At 40.5% G+C, this 19958-nt stretch overlaps 1 protein-coding gene across 1 annotated transcript in view; it reads right to left on the bottom strand.

The window, feature by feature from the left end:
• Positions 1 to 899: 899 nt before the first annotated feature.
• Positions 900 to 19958, bottom strand: part of spg11 (SPG11, spatacsin vesicle trafficking associated) — a 28017-nt gene continuing 8958 nt past the window's right edge. Inside the window, exons 13-40 of the mRNA XM_023348341.1 lie at positions 19396 to 19523; positions 18632 to 18807; positions 18349 to 18544; positions 17399 to 17602; positions 17210 to 17316; positions 16787 to 16932; positions 15623 to 15778; positions 15379 to 15445; positions 14737 to 14899; positions 14404 to 14609; positions 14207 to 14315; positions 13504 to 13663; positions 11264 to 11542; positions 10771 to 10971; positions 10169 to 10276; positions 9408 to 9573; positions 8249 to 8463; positions 6268 to 6997; positions 6042 to 6187; positions 4196 to 4400; positions 3971 to 4108; positions 3692 to 3825; positions 2687 to 2806; positions 2349 to 2517; positions 2190 to 2266; positions 1946 to 2101; positions 1532 to 1683; positions 900 to 1419 (exon numbers count right to left, since the gene is read on the bottom strand). Of these exons, the coding sequence (XP_023204109.1) occupies positions 1233 to 1419; positions 1532 to 1683; positions 1946 to 2101; positions 2190 to 2266; positions 2349 to 2517; positions 2687 to 2806; positions 3692 to 3825; positions 3971 to 4108; positions 4196 to 4400; positions 6042 to 6187; positions 6268 to 6997; positions 8249 to 8463; positions 9408 to 9573; positions 10169 to 10276; positions 10771 to 10971; positions 11264 to 11542; positions 13504 to 13663; positions 14207 to 14315; positions 14404 to 14609; positions 14737 to 14899; positions 15379 to 15445; positions 15623 to 15778; positions 16787 to 16932; positions 17210 to 17316; positions 17399 to 17602; positions 18349 to 18544; positions 18632 to 18807; positions 19396 to 19523 (5001 nt within the window). The 3' untranslated portion in view covers positions 900 to 1232. The remainder of the gene's footprint in view (positions 1420 to 1531; positions 1684 to 1945; positions 2102 to 2189; positions 2267 to 2348; positions 2518 to 2686; positions 2807 to 3691; positions 3826 to 3970; positions 4109 to 4195; positions 4401 to 6041; positions 6188 to 6267; positions 6998 to 8248; positions 8464 to 9407; positions 9574 to 10168; positions 10277 to 10770; positions 10972 to 11263; positions 11543 to 13503; positions 13664 to 14206; positions 14316 to 14403; positions 14610 to 14736; positions 14900 to 15378; positions 15446 to 15622; positions 15779 to 16786; positions 16933 to 17209; positions 17317 to 17398; positions 17603 to 18348; positions 18545 to 18631; positions 18808 to 19395; positions 19524 to 19958) is intronic.

Genomic DNA, 19958 nt, shown 5'->3' with positions numbered 1-19958 from the left:
GGTGAGGTGTTGCGGGCACGTCCCACCGGGAGGAGGCCCCGGGGAAGAACCAGGACACGCTGGAGGGACTATGTTTCTGGCCTGGGAACGCCTTGGGATTCCCCAGAGGAGCTGGAAGAAGTGGCTGGGGAGAGGGAAGTCTGGGCCTCCCTTCTTAGGCTGCTACCCCCACGACCTGAGTCTCGATAAGCGGAAGAAAAGGGATGGATGGATTTTATTCATATTTTCAATTTATTCCTGTATCAGTCATTTTAGTTTCCACAAAACTCTGAGTCAAACAATCTAGAGGAATGTCTTAAAGGTCAAGAAAGGATGAAATGCCTTTCTAATGAGGGTCTGAATAGGACCAAAAGGAGACTGGATCCCAGAGGATCCTATGGGGGTTCCTACTTGGATTCCTACTGTAAGACAGCGCCCCCTACAGCTGTGAGGTCTGATGGAGGCACAAATGATGGACATGGTTTATTAGAGTGTGCTGTGAGACACTAATGATGGTGTGCCCTTGTATACTTTTATAAAAATGTATTTTTTCCATATTAAAGGTTTCACTACATCTTCCTGATGTATAATGAGACATATAATCTATGATAAACCAGAGAAGCTTAATTTTTTTCCCAAGTGGTCCTACTGCCATTTGCAGAATTCAAACATACCTCTCCCAGTCAGAAACAAGCAAAGCTAGGACTGTCTTAGCAATGTCAATAACACCTGTGTATGCGCTGCTGTGACATGGTGATGGTCTATGAGAATGTGCTAAATTAGAAAATGAACATAACAGTTTGACCTTAGATTTAAAATTTTTAAAAGCACTTTTTTTTTTTACATAGGTTGCATTTCTTTCTACAATCTTTCACTATTGACATATGTGTATTATTTGATCACCACAATACAGACCATACTACTGTATTTTGTTTATTAGGTGCAACAACTCAATGAGTAATTGTAAAAAGTATCTACAGTCATTTTGTGATCATTTTCACAGACCAACACAATTTGCTGCTCTAATCATGGTAACATAAATAAAGACAGAAACTGAAATCCTCACAGAAATGATCCATCCTTAAATGTTAATCTTCCATCATTTAGCTTAGAAAAGTTCAGTCATTTTAATGTTTTTCATAAAACTATATTTTGTACACATGAACAATTGCTGTACACCAAAATCATTTAATTGGGTATTTACAGACCACTGACTGTAGATTGGACTGTCCTGACAGTCACATGACACTCAGTCAGATAAATGCTTTACTGGCAAGTCTGTCATTCATGTAGCAGGAGGTCTTGTTATCTTGCAGCAGTGTTTTGGTGACATCATAGAGATTCTGCTGGTAGGCCAGTCTGTAGCGGGTGTACACATCATCACAGTGACTGAGCAGACGCTTCGCGTTGGAACAGACGCTGCTGGGGACACTGTCCAGCCTGGAATGACACACAGAACAACCTTCAGTGTAACAGAAGACATAATGTCAAAATACCACAATTAGACATGTATTTTGGCAAAGGCTGGGGAAGAAAACCCACTAAGGCTTACTTTCTGAAAATGTCTTCAAATAGGGCGGAGGTGAGAGGACGGTGGCATTTCAGCTCCTCGAGGTAAACAAAGTGTCCCTTCAGAACCACTTTCTGATACAAGATCTCAGCCCAGTCTGGACTGTAGCTGTACGCTTCTGCGACAACAAACACCTGAGACACAGGAAGCAGTATGAGAGCCCCCATGGGCCAAAACTTACAATTGTGCTTACATGCCTACACAAACACGACCAAACCCGCTCACAAACACTACTATGATCGCAATGTCTCACACAAACACCATCAAACCTTCTCACATAAAGAATTAAGCTCTTTTACATATCAGGTAGACCACGCTTTCAGAGCCACCTGCTTTATTGGAATTTAAGGAGGAATGGCAGAAAGCAGATTTAGAGAGCAGAGGGATGCTGCACACCTGGTAACACTGTGGCAGAGCCATGATGGCACTGTGCATCTCTGCAGGCTTTAGGTTGATGATGCGTAGGGTGGATCCCTGGTTCAACAAGTGGAGCTGAAGAGTGATCAGTTTGGCTGCACGGACACAACGACCAGCCTGATGCACACAGGAGTCCTGGTAGGGACACGCACAACCGCAAACAATGACAGTTTATCATGCACCATGAAGTTATTCTTAGGTGTAGAAAAGGACGTGGAAGTACCTTGGAGAAACTTTCTGCAGCATCCTTTAGCAGACCCAATACCTTGACCAATGAGTTCTTAAGATCAGGAGTCACAACTGTATAGCAAGTTCAACGAGAGTGAAACTTATTCAGAAATCACAGCAGGTAATCTGTAGCGTTTGATTTTGCTCTGCTCACCCCAGTCCTGAGATTCAATCATCTTCAGCTGTGTCCTGGCGGCTATTTCATGGTTTTCTCCAATTTCCCTTCTCATGCTGAAACACAGCGCCACCATGTTGTGCTTCTCACTGTCAGCAGGGAGGCAGCGTTTGATGTAATCCAGCAGAGAAGTCTTCAAACTGGAGCTCTGCAAAAAAGAAGGGAATAAAGGAATGATGGGGCTGACATGTTGCTCTGGCTGCTCAAAGAATGACAAACTGGACTTAAAAAATTGAAGTTGCTAATTCAAAAAAGTTAAAATATTTTATTGTATGGATTTAAATCTTCGTGTGTGTGTGTGTGTGTGTGTGTCAGACCTGTCCTATGTCTCTGTCCACCTTCTTTCTCAGTAGCATCTCAAAACAATGGTTCTGATGGAGCAAATCGAAGATGTACGTCATCTCATTGTACCTGCCGATACCCGTCAGCAGACGCACCTGAACACACACAAATATATTACACACAAACAAACACCAACCGGATGAAGTTGCCGTCTATTTCGGTTGCTTCACACAGAAACGGTGAGCAGCTCAGTGGGATTCAGCAGCATGTCTTCAACCTTAGCTTGACCCAAGAGTAGGTTCTACGGTTGTGTTCAAATCAAGAGAATTACAAACAACCCTGAATATCTGTGTTATGAGACTGTTGTACAACAACAGAGGGTCTTCAGTCAGAGGCGTCTTCAGAACTGCTGTAATATTCTGCCTGAACAACGCCATCGCCATGAACAGCTCTAAAGACATTTGGATGAGTTACAACATATTTAACTATGTAATATGTTATATTTGACACAAAAGTGTATTTCTCTTCCATGTGTGCTCATGGCAACTACCTTCTTTAACCTTTCATAGTTCTAATTTTTGAGCTGACATAATGTGCTGAAATAAATGCCCCCAAATCCAGTCAACCAAAGCCACATATCTGGGCAGGTTGCTCTGTCATTTAAAAAAAAAATGTTAATGGCACAAAGATTTCTGGCTGATCACCAGCACAGTAGACAAATTTATAGCCCTCTGCATTTTATTTTGGTTATAAAGTTAGCGCTAGTGTGCTCAGAGTGAGCAATCTGACTCAACTCCACCTGAAGCTCCCAGCCACAGAACAATACCAGCACAATCGAAATAAGAAGAAACAAGTAAACAAAAGGACAAGTCACCAGCTACAGAGACACCTCCAAGTCACACACTCAACAGGTCTCAACTCTGAAAAAATAGTTTCTTTTTTTTTTTTTTTTTTTTTTTACAAAATCCTCATTGTGAGAAGGAGATCTGAGGTATTTTTGAGTGAATAATTCCGTTTGCAGTCGAACACTGAGGCCTCACCAGCAGGCTGTAGTGCTCTCCTGGAGCCAGGTAGGTGTGGCTGAGATGACGAGCAGCTTGGAGAACTCGAACAATTCCCTCCATGTTGCAAGTGAGACTGAAACAGCTGTGAGCCACAATCAGCAGCTCCACAACTAAACAGGACAAGCAAGGAGGACAGGCGAAAAAGTAGCTTACTTAGTCATGTGTGGTGATGCATACAAATAAGGCCATTGCAATTAACCTAAATCATATTTAGTAGTTGAGTTCAGTTATGTTTGTAGGATTTTGTTTCCATACTGGAGCTCAGGTCCCTCAGTGGAACAGTGTTAAGGTTTTCCAGCAGTTTGAGGCCCACTATGTTTGGATCTTCACACAGTCTGATCAGTTGCAGCAGTGACTCCTGCCCCTCTGATGGTCTGAAAATCAGCCTTTCTCCTGGACGAAACATACACAGAATAAACTGAGAAAAAGGCAAAGGGACAAATAGTACAGTATTTATGTAAGAGTAAGTTCTGCTCTCACCAGGCTGCAGCTCCTGGGTTGCCGCCAGCAGGCCTTGAACCACAGCGTTGGAGACCAACTCAGCCACACTGTCAGCACTAAGACCCTGAGTTTTGATGAAGGTCTTGGCCATCCTGAACCGATCTGGTTGCACCAACAGCAGCAGCTTCTCTAACACAGAATGAGGCTCCTCTCTGCTGATATGACTGAAGGGGCACTGCAGTTCCTATGGAAGCAACCAGAAAAAGAAAAAACAACAACAAAACAAACGGTATTGAACAAAACCAGCAACGCTGCTCTGTGTTTTGCGATTAAAGCCGTGACAAACAGTAATGAAGCACAAAAGATGTGAGGTTCAGAAGTCTTTTTGTAAAGTCAATTTACGCAAAACCCACTCAGCACAAATCTGTTTTGGAAATTCCACTTTTGCAAAAACAAAAAGTTAACCTTGTAAATATGTTCAGTGCATGCCTTAACCTATGAATCTGTGTTAAATCTTGAAAAATCTACAATCTCTAGGTGACATGTTCCATGTTCTACACAGAACACAATGGAAGCTGGAACACACAGATGAGTTTTAGTTGGGTTTCATGTATCAGATCACATAGAATACGCTCCTTTAAGACAATGTTCTTACCGCTTTTCTTAGTCGCTTTTCGTGCTTTTCTCAGAACAGAATTGAAATTTTCAAAACTACTTGTTCAATCTTCAAATCAGGTGTTACTTGTGCACAACAAAAAAAGCAGTTTCTTATTTCTTCCAACAAGTTGCAAATGTTTTTGTCCATCCAGGCAATTATGTACAATTTTCTACTTTTTCCTACATGTCCAACTGCTTTTGACATGATGGTCATTGTGTATAATATGAATTGTCTCAACCTCCACAACATTTAAGCATAACTTCATTGATTAAATCTTAACATGCAACCTGCTTGAACAGGTTATCACAACATGTCAAGCATAATTCTATACATTTCCTCCTGTACTTTCTCTCTTTTTTACTCTGAGCTGCTTCCAGATATTCCTCAATAATTCCCCGTCTCCCTTTTTTCTTGTTTAAAATGATGATGAATGATGGACGATGATTTTTATTTGCTAGCACCTTTCAAGACACCCAAGGGCACTTTCCAATAAAAAAAACAATATATAAACTAAAGTATACACTAAAAATGAGAACAAATGTAGAAGAAACAATGAATAAATGAAAGATTATAATGATAAGGCCAACTTGAACAGATGTATTTTGAGTTGTGACTTGAAAGTATGAAGTTGGTGATCCAGGGTGAGTTAGGCGAGCTGTTCTAAAAGGGGCGGTTGTTGTCCACACATAGCTTTATACAGTTGGACACAGTCATGACACTGGCGTCCTCTCAATGTGGCTGGCACAGAGCATTCCAATCAGTAACCTCAAAACAACCTTGCAGGGCTCCTCCAGCTTCCTGTGACCATCTTCTCACAGTTCCCTTTGTTCAAATTGTTTCTATGAAAATCCCAAAATTTCCAGGAGCCTCGGTTGATCAGTTACATGTTTCGATCAGAGTTTGGAGCTTGTAAGTAAATTCCAGGAATGTACATGTATAGCAGCAAGACGGAGCAACAAACAACCAAGTTGAGGAGAAAATAAGTGCTGACCAGCTGCTGAAAGGTTATGGTAAATATAGTCTGTACTTGTACAGCACTTTATAAAATCCAGAGGATGCCAAACACAACATTCAGTCATTCAGCCATCCACACTCTGATCGTGGTAAGCTACATAGTACCACAGCTGCTTCGAGGCAGTTTGACAGAAGCAGAAATGACAGAAAATGAAGAAAAACGCCACAGCAACATAGAAATGTGTAAGTTTGTACTGATGAAAGGGTGCAGACCTTGGAGAGCTGGTAGAGACTGAGGACTTGTTTGCAGTAGCTGCTTCCATGGCGACACTGCTCCACCCGCTTCTGGATCTGGACAGTGACGGCGTCTTCGTGGAGGGGCACCATCACAAATGAGGACAGACTGCTGAGAGAGGGGGCTGGATGGGCAAGAGAAGGACATTACATAAAGGACCAATGAAGGAAAGGATTTTAGAGAAGATGTTAAAGAAGAACATACACTGGGTTAGAGCCTTCGTTTCTGCGGGTTCTGAGGTCTGCTCTTGTGGTTCCGGTACCAAGAATCCACATGCCAGAGCATGGCAGCACAGAACCAACCATACATCTGGACTGTGCATGCTGAAATAGCGGCAAACACGACTGGCTTCATGTATACTACCCTTATCTAGTAACTGGTCAATAAGTATTGCCAAAACTCTTCTCTCTTCAGAACTTAAATCTGATTCTGCCTCCAACTCCTCAGGCTTTTCTGGGAATCCCTCCAGACTCAGGTACTTCTCCATATTCAGGTCTGCGATGTTGGAGAACGAAAACTCCTTCATGAACGTCTCATATTCGTTGGTTTCAGACGTGATTGCCGGTGGCAGCAGGTTGAACATGCTCTTTTCCTCTACTGTAGTTGTGAGAATGTGCTTCTGGACCTGACAGAACCACAGCTTTTTCTCTAGCCTCTGTAGCTCATCTACAGGAACAGGAGTTTGCAAGGAAAGCCAGTGGGCCGTGAGCTGGAGCAGCAAGCAGCACTCCTGGATGTCCAGAACATTTGTCTGAGCCTGGTCACCATCAGGGCCGGCGGCAGCCTCCGACTGAGATAGAAAGAACTGCGCGGCCGACTCTGGGTCAGTGCTGTCAGCTTCCAGTCGCCTGTGGCACTTGTTCCAGAAGGCCACTCGGGTCTCCAAACGTCTCCACCGCCACTTGCTCTTGTGGACGTTTACTTCCTGAAGCAGCTGCAAGGAAGGCAGATATAGAACACAATGCATTTAGCTATTTTTTTTTGTCACTAACAAGTCCATCCATTCTCAAGTTATATTGTCAAAACTCTAAATACAGTAATCCCCCCCAAAAAAGCTACAGGGTATGAATAGCTGCCAGAATATTCTAGTCGCAGTTAGAGGGTCTCAGAATTGTAGTTTTTAATCCAGAGCAGACACTCCATGTTGTGTAAAACTGGGTGGACTAGCCCTTTAGCCCTTTACTGAATCGGAAACGACAAAGAGAAGCAAACTGTAGCTTCATATAGAAAACAAAGTCAGAGTATAAGGCTTTATTTATGAAAGCATCAAATTAATTCTATGACGCTTTGGACACAAACGAGTCTCTACACAGTGTGATAAGATTTGCTCGACTCCCCCTAGTGGTCTGGAGCATTCTGTTTTGTGGATCGAGTTTGTAGTTTCGTTATTTCCCTCTTGCTCCTTTTTCCTGTGATTGCAGTGTTTTATTTAACATTGATGCCTTTTTTTTTGTTTGCATTAATTTTGTTGACTGAAAGTTTTTGCTTCCATTTTCTGATATTGCAGCATTACTTTTGTTTGCATTGCTTCGCTGTTGCAAATGCCTTTTGTGTTTTACATGTGTTGGTAGATCGTCTTGCCTTTTACTGCATGTTTACACCTGTGGGCCACCGTAGTTAGGACAAGCTGTCGTAAGGGAAGCAATTGTAAAATCTGGAACATTTTTAACCCACTGGAAGTGAGAATGAATGAGGTTCATATGGTTTCTTTGATAATTTATAAGTACATCTTCTTTAAGACATGTGCTGTAGCGTAAAACATAAAGTTGCATGTGAGCATGAAAACGTTCTCATGGATAAGCTATCAGACAGGAAGGGTCCTAGAAGAAGAGACTGGGAGAAATTAGATAGTAAGTTTTCTATTGAGTAGAATAGGAAGCTGTCCTTGTGAGGAGGAAAAGCAACTTGATATCTGAAAGCCAAAAAATTGAATTTATTATGTAGACAAGGATCAATTTGCACTAACTAGGTGTAGAGTTACTAAAAGAAATGTGCAATTTGTATTAAGAGACTGGTAGAGATAGCTCACAGTGTAAAGTGTTCTGCAATATCTTTAGTATTAAAAGTCAGACAGTAGTAACTGTTTGACTTTTCTCTCTGGGTCCAACTTTGGTCCATTCTTTTGAAACATAACTCTAGAAACTAAGACATAAGGCTAAACCTTGTGTGACCCGATGGTTCAGACCTGGCTCATGAGGAGGCGGTGGACAGGCAGACCAGCCAGCACTGCCACCTGTCTGGCCTGGCTGTAGTGTCCTCCAGTTTGCAAAGCATCCACTATCAGCTGAAACTCCTCCTGCTGGACGGAGGGGGGAATGCACTGCAGCAGGCTCTGGGACAGAGTCACACCTGATCCTTGCAGCAGCTGACTCAGCTGGCTCAATTTCCTTAAGTCTGGACCTGGAGACACAAACAGGAGTTACACACACACACACACACACACACACACGCACACCCACACACACACACACACACACACACACACACACACACACACACACACATGCTCAGACGATATAATTTCAAAGTTTTGTTCGTCGGTATTTTCTGAATACGTTTAAAGTTTCTTATTCAAGCCTGGGTTTGGTATCCTTAGCTTCCAAAAGTTATTTGAGCAGACTGTCCTGTGCAACCTAAGGATAATTTTAAATCTAGAAATTTCAGTGACTCAACTCACCATGTGAGACAAATCACAGTAATAACATATACAGGGTGGGCCATAAGTTTTCATACATAGGAGAGTGTAAAATGTATATTTCTTTTATATTTCAAACACCCAAGAAGATGCGTTTGTCAAAAGAGTAAAGAATTGAAATTATACTAACGGCTGGATCGGGAAGCAGTCGCATGGATTAACAGAAAACATGGAACGAAGCCTGACACACGACACTGTGGCAAAACTTATTTGCAAGTTTCAGAAAACCGGAAATGTTGCAGATCATAAACCATAAAGTGGTCCAAGACGTGCAGCGATTAGACAGAGTTCCACAAAAATAAAAACGGTTTTCCAAAATAAAATGTTTATTTTTTCTATGTATGGATACTTATGGCCCCACTGATGTTTATGAGGCTTTATTTTTGTTAATTATGATGATTCTGAATAAAAGTAAGATTCTCCTAGCATGAAAACATGCTCTCTGGAACATTGTTGAACAAAGAAACAGTTTGATGATGTGAAGGAGGTGAAGCAAAAAGAGAAGAAATCCACTGCAAACTTCTCTTTCATTCAAGCCCTGGCCATAAATGATAAAACCAAATTAAAACAGCATCTTCTGAGCTGATCCCGTCAGTAAGAGATGTACGCTGTGATCACTTTGCGAGGCAACAAGCCCTGAACATCTCACCGTTGGATTTGAGAAGTTTGTCCACATCAGCCAGGAGCTGCAGCAGCTGGTGAAGGTCGTATTGGGAGGAGCAGCGCAGCAGCATGGTGAGGAGCAGCGCTGAGGCCTGGCTCTCCACCCACTGCAGTGGAAGGCTGCCTGCAGCGGCAGGGCCACCGTTTCTGAGCTACACCAAAGGAAACAGGTCAGTGTCAGTCTCTCTTCTTTTAGCTCATTTCATTTTCACCCACCTCTTGCTCCCTTTGCCCTCTCTTGGCTACCACAGTACTGTTCTACATGCCATAAAGGGACGCTGACCCATTAAAAAAAAATCCCCAAAACATGACAGATGCAAGAACTGCAGATGCAATAAAGCTCATCATATACTGAGATTCAACTATAACCTTTAACACTCATGGATAACAGTTTGTGGTATTTAGCCTTCAGTATTTATCAAAAATCCCAACTTGAAATGCACATGAAGTCAAAGCCATTTCAAAATACCCCATGAAACAAATGCATCATTTTAGTACCTTGGCAGAGAAATAAAAACACAGGAAGAACAGACGGCTTTTCCCACCCTGAACTTTATGTCCATTTGGTTGTGATATGACCCACAGTCCAAGTCATTGCCTGCAGTGGTCACTCTTATAGACATTCGTTATTATAAAGCCACATCTAATATCAACATATTGTTCTGAGCAGAAAGAGAAAGATTTTTAAAACTGGAAAGAATTTTTTTCTTACATAGCATGTAAAATGTAGTCACTAGTCCGACTCACAGTAATAAGTGTCCTCTGAAAGTCCAACAACTTCGTCTTGGCCTCAGCGAATTTTCTGTGATCGCAACACAACTCGAACATTCTCAGAACCAACACCAGGGGGCAGTCCTGAGGAAAAAAGTGTTTGTTATTGATGGTACTGATTGTTTGGGAGTGCTTTTCTTTGCTAGAATGAAGATCACTATGAATCTGGGATATACACTGCAAAAACACACAATCTTACCAAGTATTTTTTTCTCTAGTTTCTAATGCAAATATCTTAGTACACTTGAATTAAGAGAAAACTAATTTAAAAGTAACTTATCAGCAAGATATCGGAGCTTGTTTTAAGTAAATAATTCCTTAACATTGGTGAAAACTGGCAGATTATTTCATTTGTAACAGGGAAATTGTCCTATAAGTAAATTTATCTGCTAATAGAACAAGTATTCTTTACAACAATATTAAGGAATTATTTACTTAAAACAAACTTCTATATCTTGCTGTACAGACACTCTAAGGTAGTTTTCACTTATTTCAAGAGTAATAAGAAATTTGCACTAAAGGCGAGACTAAAAATACTTGGTAAGATTTGGTTTTTGCAGTGTGTAGGTCGGTGTTACCTGCTGAAAAAGCTCAAATCCTCGCAGGAGGACTCGGATGTGACCCTGCGACAGCAGCGTCTTCCAGATGATTGACAGGTCATGGAGGGTCCATTCATGGTCCTGGGGGGCTTCGGCGAGGTGTGAAGTGGCCTCTTCTGTTGTTGCGTCAACGACAGAGGTCAGCATCCACACACACAGACATGACAGCAGATCTGCTCCCTGTCAGTTACATGGGAAGAAAAGAACCAACAACTAGATCAGAATGAAGGTTCTGTGTAAGACCAGGTATTATCTTCTTCATAACACAAAATGTGCCAAAGTGATGGAGACACAGATAGGCACAGTTTATAGTAAGTCACTGTATTTACTGTTAGTATAATACAGCCGTTACGGCAACAAGTGAAACGACTTAAATATAACTTGACTTGACATGTAGTTGTTTGTTCTAGCCAGAAAATAATCTGAATACTAAAACTAAACAGGGATTGTACAATGTAATTAGATCATTTACCTGCAGACAGGCAGCAAGTACTGCCAGCATCGGGCAGTGTCGAACTATTGCCTCATGTAGGAGAAACCTCCATGACACTTGCTTCTCCTGGCTCTGCAGCAGCAGCTGGAACAGCTCCCCGCCGTGTTCGGAGCCCCCAGGGGCCACATCAGTTCTCAGAAAGCCCAGCCGTTCCTCAGGGTCTCGGCTCCTTCTCTGACTGTGAACCTGCAGGTCTTGAAATGCAAGGCTTAGGTGAGCCTGCAAGACGGGGTCAAAGAGACCTACCAGGGACCTCACCTGGGGAAACAACATTGAAAGACTCATAGATGATTTGACAGTAGAATTAATTTGGAATTCATTTTGAATTGAATTGAAAAAACAAAATCATAGGCACAAAGAACAAAGTTTACCATCACTGGGGATATAGGAAATCTCAAGAATTTTTTTCCCCCCGTCCACACACACACACACACACACACACACACACACACACACACACACACACACACACACACATGCCCCCACCCACGTGTGTGTTAGTATGAGTGAGGATTTTGCAAAACAATTTGGTTAAGGTTATTTTTTTAAATAAAGGTCCTGATTTTTTTTTTTTTTTTTAAGAGAAAGTACACAACGTGTCAAACTATTTGGCCAGGTGAGGAAAAAAAAGTTGATAATTTCATCAGTGAAATTAAGTTTACTCTTGTTATATAGGCATAAAATGAAATAAAAATTTTAAATCAATGTTTGCAAATTCAGAGCTATAAATTTAACTCCAACATAAAAAAAGATGCTTATTCTACTAAAAATTATTAGTAGAATAAGCTTAAGTTAATAATTATTATTCTACTAATAATTATTCTACTAACAATTAGTAGAATAAGCAGTTGGAATGTTCTTCAGAATTGTATTACTCTCAAAAGCATACTTATCGACAGGGATAAGTTACAGTATGAAGCCTGAGCAGAATGGATGCTGCAAGATGCTTTTTCATTTAAAAGACACTATTAGAAGTTCAGAGCACTTTATACATTAAGGCTCTTACTGAATTCTGCTGTACTGCCACGAGAAAACAGGTGCTATTGTGTTACTATTTTGGCTGCCCTGTCAAAAACACACCACTACAAAGCCAGTAGTTTATAGTCTGATGAACTGGTAACAACTTAAGCGGGAAAAACGGAACAAGATCCAGCTAAATTTTTACTCATTTGCATTAGCATCAGCTGCAAAGTAGCTAGGGTATTACTCCTTATCTATCCTGTGTTAACAAGGAAACACAGCAGGGACAATCTTTTATCTGTGGATGTTTCCATCTTGTTGTCTCTAATGGGTGAAGTGAAGTAGGGAAAAAAAGCTTCTAGATTTTTGTCCATCTCATGCCTAGATTCCCTACAATTAAAGCTTCAACTTCAAACCCTTGTTACACTGAATAACTTGAAAAACATGGAGATTATCACACTGGGTTACAAAAAATGTTTTTTGGATGTTGTCTGTGTTTCTTCAACTGAATTAGGATTATTTTGCACCGCTCCAAACATCCAAACATGACATCCATTTTTCTCAATCAGGTTTTTTTTTTCTAATTTGCTTCAGAGAAATCTGATCTTCTGACTAAATTGATGACATTTTTGTCACATCATCAGTTCATTTCTGTTAATATTTATTTTTTTAGGAGAAAAAAAAACTTGTTTTCTAACAGAGTGTATTAATGAAATGTTACAGACTTGGATTTCTGTACATTGAATAATAAACACTAATAAGGGTAAGTACATGTAATTTGAACATTACATCTTCATTGTGTAAAATTCTCCATCTCTTTTCTGTCCTAATGGAATCTCTCCTCCTGCTCATCACTCATTTATCCCAGATTCTCAGATGAGAGAACAAGTCATGCATTTTGATCCTTATGTTGCTCCATAGTTCAGAAAGTTGACCTGATGTGATTTTTGGAGTCAGCTGATCAAAATGACCCTAAAAGAGTTGAAAAACACCACACAGTTTTTTTTTTTGACTGTGTCATTGTCTGCAAGTGTTTTAGAGCAAGTTTTAATGTGTGTTGCTTTTTTTTGTTTTATCTTGGTAATTATATTGCTGCTGTTGGCCAGGTCTCTCTTGTAAAAGATATCTCTGATCTAAATGGAACTAACCTAGTTAAATAAAGGTTTGATCAAATAAATAAAAAAAAGTAGGCACAAATTATATTTTTCAAATAAACTGACATTTCTTAAAAAGATGGAGTGTGTCCTGTGTGTGCTCACCTGCTGGGGTGGGAAACTGTGCAGTTGGACAAACAATAAAAAGTGTACAAATTGTCTGTCCTCGGCACAGTGGCTGGGATAAACCAGACTGAGCTCCAGACTGTGGAGCTGACAGAACTGAACGGGTAAGGCCCACTCCTGAGCCGCCTCGAACGACGACCTGAGAAAACAAAACACAATACTTAGAAAGAACTTCTGAACATAAGACCTCAGAATTACATCTGTCAGACATTCAACTGTAAGTAGTTTCAGTTTTCATGACATCACATCAGGGTTGTCTGGCTGGCACTACTGTGGGACAGTAAAACGAGAAGGTGTGGGATTCTGTTGGCCAGTCCAGACCAGACAGTCTGTCTGTCTGTCTGTCTGTCAATATCAATATGTTGCTAATAATCAATAAAAAGACATTTGAAAGGAAATATGAATGTAAAACTGACATTTTAGAATTAATAAATGAATATTATCTCAAGTCAGTTAAAATTACTCTTCCAAATAAATACAACATTATATGAGACATGAAAATGTATTCAACTTCTTAAAAAGTCAGTTTTTAAAGAGGAGAACAGATTGCTTTGTACAGCAGTGACAGCAGGTACTTCAGAAATTAATTATCCAATTCAATGCATTATCCACATGGACAATGCTACTGGATGATAAAGGGCAGTAGATTGTAAATTGCAAATGTGTTAGCAGGCAGGCTAACCTGCTGACCCCCCTCTGCTCCAGACTGTCTGCCACTGCAGCCTCCAGGTAACAAAGCAGCTCTGCTGCAGCTCCCGGCTCTCCATTCACCAGCTTTACTGCTTTAGACACTGAAACGGAACCGTAAAGGAGTTTACTGTGTTCAATTGGACCGTAGAGATGCTGTGTTGGACTGGCATATGTCTTAGTGCTGTTTACTTAATGCTCGCAGATTCTGCGTTGGTGTGTGCCTGTCCAGTTGGTTCCAGTGCTGAAGGATGGTGTTCATGGCTCTGATGTCGACTCTCAGCTTCAGGCTGCAGATTCCCAGCAGCTCACAGAAACACACAGCAGACGATGTCACAGACGGCTTGTTGAAACACTTCAGAGCCAATCTGTACACCTGCAGCCAGACCGTCTGGAGCCTGAAACACAAGCATGCAAACACAACTAAGGAAATATGCAGCATGTCAGAAACATGGATGCCATCTTACCTGCCCTAGTAACCATCTCAATAAACTGATAATAAAAGCTGACGTCAGAGGTACTTACAGCAACTGCACATCACTGCAGACCCCCAGCTGCTGGATGAGAAAGTTTCCATATGCAAAAGATGGTCGACCATGATGGATGTAGTAAAGAAAGTCCAGGTTTTCTACTATAGCGAACTTATCAACCAGGTGAGAGCTAGAAAAATGAGGCAGTTCGGATGTTTCTGCAGAACATAAGTAAATGATCAGTTTCACTCTGTATTAAATGGATAGTTTGGCTCCATTTAATAATCTTAGAAAAACCTGTGAGAAACCGTAACAGAAGACTACGGCGGCTGACAGGTGCAAACATGCAGCAAACGGCGAAACGAGCTGATATCGGCTGATTATCTAATTGTTTTCTAATAAATCTTTTTTTATGAGAACATTTTGTGCCTGTATATTCTGTAAGATACGAGTTTACATGATGATGACAGTAATAATAATAAAATCATTTGAAGTATTTGGCTAGTTGTGTCAGTTTGGTAAGTAAATAGCAAGCATATAGTAAGTATTAATCATCCAGATATAAAGCCGCAACTCAAATAAAAAAAAAAATAGAGGCCTAGTTTCAGTGTCTTACATTAACAAATATATTGAACATTTTCTTTTCTTTTTTTTTTTACATGTGCCTATAACAGATCTCAAAAAACGATCTTCTTACCAGTGCAGTTCAGAGGGTTTGCAGTCTGCCAACTAAAGAGCCTGGATGGGTCAAGAGGGTGAAGCGACTAGGATAGAACACCATTAAGGATTACTATGTTACACATTAAGAGATAATCAGCTTTTACAATGTGACATCACATGGCATTTTAACTGTTCCACAAACTATATTTCTTTGGTAAACGCTGCATCTCCTATAGATGACTTTTAGCCATTTTTTATTTCATAAAGGGTTGTGTGTGTACCTGGAGAAGGTGATAAATAGAGATGTCAGTGGATGAGCCATTCCCAGATGGGAAGAGGGCGGCTCTCAGCTTGTAATGAGGGGCCAGTGCCATCTTCAGGAGCTGGGGGTCAACAGTCCCCTCCAAACCTGTTGAACTCTGTCCCTGAGCCACCACCTACGCATAACAGCACAGTTCTGTTCAGTGGTAAAATATTTAGCAGATAATGTGTCTACTATTAAAAAAAAAGTTATTAAAAAAACAATTGACTGAAGCTGACAATTGGGGCAGACGACAGAAAGGCGACAGAAAGGCAGCCCACCCTGTTAACGTAAATTGATCAAAGCAAAATTATAACAAACAAATAAACAGAACACGGCACAAATGGCCAGAAAACAACTTACTGTCAGCAGGATTTTAGATTACACTCGATGTCTGTCTTTAAGGACAAAAGACTTCAGAACATTCATATGTTGGAACACACACAGTGAAGAATATTTCATTTGTATTACAAGCCCATGTTCTTTTACGTAAGCAGGTTTGTATTTGTGTTTTAGTTTTTATACTCAGCCACAAAATTATTGCATCTATGTTGATGGAAGATGTTGAAATTAGCAGTGCACTGATACCTACCTGTGAAGCCGATCTTATCAACCTCAGCAAAGGTCTAAAAAACCAACCGCTGTTCCCTTTTGCTTTGCTGTGACTGAGGTTTGACTCCATAGACCAATTCATGTCTGCATGCTTGCAGTTAATATCGATCACTCCACTGTTAGCAACTTTCTTGCCATATATAGCAACATTTCAAACTAAAAAATCTGCATCAGCTAAAATCAGAGTCGGCAGGCCAGGCTTTTTTAAATATCGGGGATCAGCCAGAAAACTGCAACCGGCGCCACTGTCCCTAATGTGAGTGATCTGAAAGGCCCTTATGAAATAAACATGTTATTACAACTATTCATTTTCCTGCAGTGGTGTGTATATTAATATATACACCCTATATAACATGGTGTTTATATTGCATTACTATATAACAGCGATATTTTGCGATTATCGCTGTTACAGTTTTCTGTAAAAACGATAACAGTTTTAACAGAAAAAACTGTTATCGATTTTTTCTATAACAATTTAGGTTATAGCTTTAAGAAATGGTAAGGCGTTTTGATTAGCTGAGGCATATTGTACCTTATCAATTCCACCATGAGCAAACATGATGGAAGCCAGCGCCAGCAGACTGTGTCCCTCAAACAGTAAGCTGCTCAGAGAGGCCTGGCTACCGGGTAGCAGCACCTGAGCGCTGGTCAGACTCGCCTGGAACACGGGTTCTGGTTCTGCAAACACAGAGAGAGAAAGACAGAAAATGTACGGTCATGAAATTTCTTTAGAAATTGTTTTTTCCTGATATTTCATTTTTGAGTCACATGGTGTCTAAAGATGCATGACAGAGGTTTCTTGCATTCTTAACTGCAATAGTGACATGAATGTAGTTTTTAATATGGGAAAAACAGATCTACAAACATTTCTTTGCTTATGTTGTTTGTTTTTTTATAATCATGACCTATGGAGAGAAGTTTGATCCCATCAGTGCAGCACATCCACTGTGGGTACCTGACAGGTCTCTGGTTATCTCCTGGGTCTTCACCATCATCTCAAACCAGGGCTGACTCCCCAGCAGGTTCTGATCGGTAAGGAGGGGGCAGTTTCTGGGCGTCAGTCTGTGGAAAGGGGACCCAAAGCTGATGCTTTGCATAATAACAGAAACATGTATTGAATCAAAACTAAACAGCAGTTCCCTACCTGTAGTGCTCCAGGTAGGTATAAAGCAGGTACTGAAGATTATGCTCCAGGCACAATGCAATGAAGACACTGTGTAGGTTAAGGCCAACAGGGGAGCAATACTGAGATACGGGGGGGGATGACGTCATCAACCCAGCACCCTGAGCCAGTCGCCATAGCAGCTGCTCCAAGTCTGACATCTCATCTGGGATAAATACACCTTTCCTGTGGTGGCAGGAGGCATTAATGGTTAAATGAGGCAGAATGTTTGGGGATGAGGTGATCTACAACCTGAAACTCAAATTTTGACAAAGGGGAAAATAACACAGAAAAACCGCTCAATAACAACTCAAAACCACTTTTATCTTGGTATACGTTTCAGGATTCAAGACCGAAAAACACACAAAAATTTCACACAAAAACTCAAAGAACAGAACATTGAGTCCATTACAGTTTTATGTTTTTAGGCTTGTTTATTTTGCAATTATCATCATTGTGGTAGATTAGCTTGTATAAAAATCTGCTCTACTGATGATCTGTCAGAGTTGGTGAGTGGGTCACCTTTATTTTATTTTGTAGCCGTCACTAAAATAAGCAATAAACAGAAAGAGGTGTGGACATAAAGTCTGCTGTTATGGCTGATGTGAGCTAGAAGTGGATTTATGACATCATTGCTTTCCAGTAGGTGAGTATAGGATATGTATATGAAAATGCAACAAATTGAAAAAAAGTGTCCTGATTTGTGTGTATACTTTTCTTCAGAAAATTACAATATTGTTAACAACTTCCCCTCAACTTCCTGGTCCTCCAGGGTGCTATCCCACACCCTAACATATGATCAAAACAGGCCAAATACAGGCATTGTGTGAGTGTGTGTACGTGGGTTAATTTATTTGTTCTCTTTTCAACAACTTTAACTTAAAACACAAGAATCTAATGACAAAGTAAATGGTTGAAATAAGCTTCTGTACCCAGCTAGAAGGTCCAAGATGTTCTCCTTGAAGAAGATGCTGCACACTGTGTTATTGTTGACCATCTCAGGAGTTATGTCCGGCCAACAGGGGGAGCCAAAGGTCCTTTGATTGTGAATCCAGTCAACCACCTTCTGATGGTGGTGAAAAGCAGTCAGGTAGTGCCACAACACTGCAGGGTCACAGCAGCTCAGCTCTGATAAAAGAGACAGATGTTTGTTGTGCGTCTGTACGCTGCAGGACCACAGAGCCATTCTAGTTTTGCTTGGACTTGGAGCCTGACCTATGTGCTGCAGCCTGGATAAGCGAACAGCCGTCCGGCAGCTCTGATCCCAGGTCTTCACCCAGTCCAGTCGGAGGTTCCTCCAGAGTTCTCCCTCCTCCTCCTCAGAACTCTGTCCCACCGACTCCTTCAGCACTTCTTCACCATCTAGCTCCTTATGAACCATCTGAGGTAACCTGGAACATGTTTGTTTTATAAAGGTCAAAACACAGACTTCCTCTATATCAACACTGACAACGTAAATTTAAGCCATCGGAAATTCTTCTGTAATTTCCAAAGAAAATGTTGTGGAAATTTTAGGGTGGTCAAATTTAAAAGTAAATGGGTGGGAAATTAACTGGGTGTCAAAAAAACAACTGTTCAATATGCGTAAGAATAAAGGAATGAAAACTTTCAACCTTAAAACCACAGAGTTACCATAAAACGAGTAGATAAATATAGAATTTCTGAGCTACATTAAGTAAAGGTAAAAAAATCAAAAACAACAGAATAATGAGAATCATTTATTTTTATCATTTTTACATAGACTAGATACATTTCCACAAAATGTATCTAGTTTAAAATATAAATCTGTATGAAAATTGTTTAATTTGTTCTAATTTTCTTACTTGGATCATTTTAAACCACTTTTTTTTTTTCCCCCATACTTGTGTTTGCTTTTATAGTACATTTCATTTTCTCTTATTTAGTTTTCATTTGTTCTGGTGGCCGTGAGAAGCACATTAACACCACAAATAATGAGCAAAGAAATGCAGCATCTGTACCGTTGTGAAAGGGGATTAGCTGGGCAGAAGACTGCAGGCAGCAGGCCAAGCTTCTCTATCTCACAGATGAACGAGACGCCCTCCAGCTCTTCTTCAGTCAGAGAACTCTGCTTTGACAGATCCTCTACCTGATGGATGGAACAGAGTTACAAAGACCAAACCAGCATGGCCAATCAATGGAATAGAAAAATGTGTTAAAACCAGAGCTCCCCAAATAATATGACGGTCTAATTTTCTACAAGGCCTTCGAAAACAAGCTGCTTTTTAAAATCTTTGATTTAAAAGATTTTAAATAGAGGTAAAGCATATGTCAGCAGGTTCTTGTGCCATAATATTAGCCCTGCCCACTGAAAAATCATTTTCAGTTTTTATTAACAGTACGACAAAGTTATGCAAATTAACAGAAATAAACACAACTTTAATAAAAATGACTGCGTGTAATGAAGCAACAGATGAGTTTCATATCTGTGACTGAATTACTAAAATAAATAAGCTTTCTGAATATTTGCACTTTTTTTAGATGCTCCTGTACGAGTGCAGGTTTGGGCTGGCAAGGTGCCGAA

Source organism: Xiphophorus maculatus, chromosome 2, assembly GCF_002775205.1.
Source record: "Xiphophorus maculatus strain JP 163 A chromosome 2, X_maculatus-5.0-male, whole genome shotgun sequence".
Taxonomy (NCBI): domain Eukaryota; kingdom Metazoa; phylum Chordata; class Actinopteri; order Cyprinodontiformes; family Poeciliidae; genus Xiphophorus; species Xiphophorus maculatus.
Note: the sequence above shows the minus strand (reverse complement) of the source record. Positions and strands in the feature narration are given on the sequence as shown.